Source organism: Nicotiana tabacum, chromosome 6 (assembly GCF_000715075.1).
Source record: "Nicotiana tabacum cultivar K326 chromosome 6, ASM71507v2, whole genome shotgun sequence".
Taxonomy (NCBI): Eukaryota; Viridiplantae; Streptophyta; class Magnoliopsida; order Solanales; family Solanaceae; genus Nicotiana; species Nicotiana tabacum.
In genome coordinates, this window is record NC_134085.1 from 175,352,125 (window position 1) to 175,356,965 (window position 4,841).

Sequence of the window (4,841 nt, forward strand, 5' to 3'; positions counted from 1 at the left end):
AGATTGTAATACTTTCTTATTGCTTGTAATGAACTCAGTACAAGTGTTTATACTACTTGATTGGAATTGAAAATTACAGCTCAGTTTGTTAAATCCAGCTAACTACTCTAACTAACTTGACACTGTGCTAACTGTTTTTTTTAACTAACTTTAACGACCTCTGCTGACGTGGCTTCCCTAACTTCTTCAGGTTATAATATGCGTATCACTGGTGCCGTCTTGTTTTTGGCTACGGATGACTCTCATTTTGTCACCGGCTATAATTTGGTTTTCACCCTTTTGTTTGATTTGGTTCTTGCTTGCATTTGGGCTTTACTTGGTGGTGAGGTTGTACTGTTGGGGTATTATCATTTTTAGCCTGCGCCAGAAACTATTTGTATTTGTTAGCCGAAAAAGTATATAAAATTTGTATAATTTTTGTATATAATATACAGAATGTACATACAAAAAATATACAAATTTTATATATTTTTCGGCTATTATTTTTTACAGCAGTGTCATTTTTCATGTACTTATTCATGCTCGTAAGGAATATTCTTCTAGGTTGGTTTTTATTTATTTTTTTATTTCTTAAGATACTAACTTTATCCCCAAATAGCTTCAGTTTGAATCTTCTGATATCTATCATAGAAAATAACCTTAAAAATCGAAATCAGGATTCGGGATTCAGGAGTTTAATAGCATGTTTGGCCAAGCTGAAAAAATCAGCTTATTTTGAGAGTGCTTCTTTTCAAAAGTGTTTTTTTCAAAAGTAGTTTTGGTGAGAAGCAATTTGTGTTTGGCTAATTAATTTGAAAAACAATTCTAAACAGCAATTAGTGTTTGGCCAAGTTTTTAAAAAGTGTTTCTAAGTGTATTTTTCTCAAAAATGCTTCTGGGAAGAAGCTACTTTTTCTACTTCTCCTCAAAAACACTTTTTTTTCCTAAAAGTTTTGCCAAACACTTCAGCTTTGAAAAAAAACTACTTTTCCTGGAAAAAAAAAGTGTTTTTCAACTTGGAGAAACTTGGTCAAACAGGCTATAAGTGATTCTTCATTAAATTCTCTTTTTTGTTTTATAGTGGAGTAGTATGTTTTTGGTAACAATGCTTCCCAATTCCAATAAATGGGCCCTGGTTAAGTGATGCTTGCTTAGATGCTTGAGCCTGCTTAACCATGTATTCCAATTTGTAATTTTCTAGTAATAAGGTGTACGAAGAAAAGAAAATCCTGTAGGTAATCAACCTTAGATCGACCGGATACAAACATTGGGACGCAAAGGTTTTGGCCCCCCATGCAATTGTGTTACTAAAATAGCATTGAGATCGGCGTGTGCACTCAGATTAACGTAGTGATATAATTACATATCCTAAAATTTTACACTATTTTTCTAGAGCCATTATATATGAAGAGACTAAGATTCAGATCAAAAGGCCTTTATAGGAATTAATGTTGTTCATCATATATCCTCCAATAGTTGTGTTTCTGTGGTGCTCTTAAGTTCATTCCTATAATAAGGCATACATTATAAAGTGGAGTTCCATCCTGTCATTAGTGCTATGGTTGCTATGGGCACTGTTTTTCTCCTGAATCTCTCGTTACTTATTGGTTTTTTATCATCCTATACTTTGTGCATTCAGTTAAGTAAGGCTTTATCATCACTCTTTTTATTTTTATGTATAGGTTGTAGTTGCCTGTCTTAATTTTCTCTTCCATTTTTTTCTTTTCTACTTATTGGACATGGACCTAGTCACCTAGGGGCACATCAGATATAGAACTGATTTTTTTTCTAATTAATGGGAGTGTTTGATGTGACTCTGCAGAGGACTTAAGATTGGATAAGGAATTTGCAGCAGTGAATATCTCTGATCCCGAGTTCTGTTCAGTAAGAGTCCTTCATGCTTTATTGAGATTAGATATCTACATTTCCTATTGAAAACTTTTTCTCTCATTGAGTTGTTCTCTGTCTTGAAATCAACTTATAGGACATAATAAATGATGCTCAATCATTTGGTATTCGTGAAGCTCAAAATCAAGCCTCAAATGGTGTTTGCCTTGAAAAAATTGGAAATGGATCTTACATAGGCATGGCTCCACACCTTGACGGCTCTAACCGTGTCTTTTTGTGGAATCAACAAGGTAAAATATGGATTGCCACTGTTCCCGAGGATGGATCTAATGGAGTGTTGGAGCTTGATGAATCCAAGCCCTTTCTAGATATAACTGATCAAGTGCTTTTTGGTAACCAATATGGGGTATTGGGAATGGAATTCCATCCTAATTTTGTGAATAATGGTCGTTTCTTCGTTTCATACAATTGTGATAAGTTGCAACATTCAGGATGTTCAGGCAGATGCTCATGCAACTCGGAAGTTAATTGTGATCCAGCAAAGCTTCCAGTAGAGAGTGGCATCGAGCCATGTCAGTATCATACTATAGTAGCAGAGTTCACAGCGAATGGTACTGCATCAACACATTCCTTGGTATACCTCCATGCTTTCCTTATCGCTGTATGAATTTACGGATTTTCTGGATTGAAGTTCCCTTAATATCCTACTTTGATCATCTTGCTGACAGGCTGAAGTGGCTAGTCCATTAGAAGTGAGGAGGATTTTTACGATGGGAATTCCAGATAGGGGAGTTCATGGAGGGCAGATTCTATTTGGCCCTGCCGATGGGTTTTTGTATGTTATGACTGGAATTGGTACACATCGAGGGGATCCTTACAATTTTGCACAAAACAAGAGATCATTGCATGGAAAGATCTTGAGGATAGATGTGGATCAAAGTATGCTGATCAAAATGTTTATTGCGTAAACTTGTTAATATCTGAAAAATATAAACAAAAATTTACCAATGAAACTTTTGAAATCACTACATAGTGTTCCCATAGCCTCTGGAAAGAACATTTAAGCTTTTGTGTAGGCAGGTCGACACAAATTGGTTGATCAGAGTGCGTGTTTCTTGCACTGTAACAGCTGAAGTCTGCAATTTTGATGACTGACAGGAAATGAAGCGCACATTCAAGGACTTTGGGGAAACTACTCCATACCAAGAGATAATCCATACAATAATGACAAGCAATTAGCGCCTGAAATCTGGGCTTTGGGTCTTAGGAATCCTTGGCGTTGTAGTTTTGATTCAGAAAGGCCTTCCTACTTCCTATGTGGAGATGCTGGACAGGTTCGGAAGCTCACTCTCTCTTACTAGCCTAGTCATTACTTATATGATTTATTAATGGTTAAGGGAAATTTGATAAATTCAATCAAAAAACTCAAACAGATAAGGGCATACAATCAGTTTCTTGGAACAAGGTCTTCACCCTGCTGCATAGATACGCCTGTGAATACTTTATCCAAGATTCTATAGAAGAAACCGCAAATGCTGGCCTAAATTGATTGAAAATGCTCAGGCCTCTGAAAGCTTTAGTAAAGTTGGAAGGAATTTTTTCACCAGAAGGCATTGGCTTGACTTCTTAACCTGATCCTAGTCTTAATTGAAACTCAAAAAACAGTGGTAGAATATTAGCCTCTGCTTGATCCAGCATTGTCTGCACCTAATAAAGTTACCATCTTCCTTCCTGAATCTTGTAGGACCAGTATGAAGAGATTGATATGATAACAAAGGGTGGAAACTATGGGTGGTCCATTTATGAAGGCCCGTATCCCTACAAACCAAGCAATGCCACAAAAGGAAGCACTTTTTCTAACTCCAAGAGTCTCATATTCCCAGTCATGGGATACAAACACTCTGAAGCTGATACGACAATTGGTTCGGCGTCCATAACTGGTGGCTACTTCTATAGGTCTCACACTGATCCCTGTCTGTATGGAAGGTTTGCATCTTTTTCTTTGCTAACAAACTTGATAATTCAGTAGACGTATACTGTTTCATCAGCTCCACCTGATTTCGAATCAAACTTTCAGGTACTTGTACATAGACTTGTATCCAGATGGAATATGGACAGGTACTGAAAATCCTGAAAATAGTAGAAATTTCACAAGTTCAAAGATCCAATATAGGTGTGCGCAAGATTCTCCAATTCATTGTGAGTCAATTGCAGAGGATGTTATACCTGCTATCGGATATGTTGCATCCTTAGGTGAAGACAATAAAAAAGACATTCATATACTGACAACCACCGGTGTCTACAGAGTTGCACGTCCAAGCAGATGTAATTACCATTGTCCCAAAGAAAGAACTTTAGCTAATAAACCACCACCTTTTCCTCCAGTTTCCTTATCTGGAAAATTATGGGATAGTGGAAAACTCGTTGCGCTTATAATTTCTTCCATGATGCTCCTTTTGTTGAATCTTGTGTAATGGGATATGCAATTTGTTATCATTAATAATTTCCCAACAAATGGCAAATGCTGACTTTATTTAAGAGGAACAAAATTAGTTGTTTATTTATTTTTATTTCCCTCTGTTTGCTAGAAAGAGCTCTTTTATTTTCCTTTTCTTTCCAACACCCAAAACAGCAAAATAAACATGCTTCAACGAAGATTTGTTCATAGTTACATTTTGAATGCTAAAACCAACTTGCAGAAATATTTTTGGGAAAGAAAGAAAAAGATATTAGAAAAAGAAGAACCGTATGCACCTTAGGAATGAGATTTCAAACTAGATATATAAGAGTTCAACGAAGGTAAATACTTACCCACACTCGATCGATGTTTAACAATTAAGAAATATATCTTTAGTCGCTCCCAAATATATATATATATTTTTTTATTTTTTTATTTTTTGGGAGCGACTAAAGATACATATTTCTCAATTGTTAAATATATATATATATATATATATATATATATATATATATATATCTTACTTTCAATCATAAGCAGAATTAATTTCGATCGA

General features: G+C 35.5%; 1 protein-coding gene across 1 annotated transcript; it reads left to right on the forward strand.

The window, feature by feature from the left end:
* Positions 1 to 1,398: 1,398 nt before the first annotated feature.
* On the forward strand, positions 1,399 to 4,506 carry LOC107819688 (HIPL1 protein-like). The gene is made up of 5 exons (XM_075254433.1): positions 1,399 to 2,461; positions 2,556 to 2,766; positions 2,986 to 3,161; positions 3,572 to 3,813; positions 3,905 to 4,506. The coding sequence occupies exons 1-5, from the start codon at positions 2,066 to 2,068 to the stop codon at positions 4,299 to 4,301; spliced, it is 1,422 nt and encodes a 473-aa protein (XP_075110534.1). The 5' UTR covers positions 1,399 to 2,065; the 3' UTR covers positions 4,302 to 4,506.
* The last annotated feature ends 335 nt before the right edge of the window (positions 4,507 to 4,841 follow it).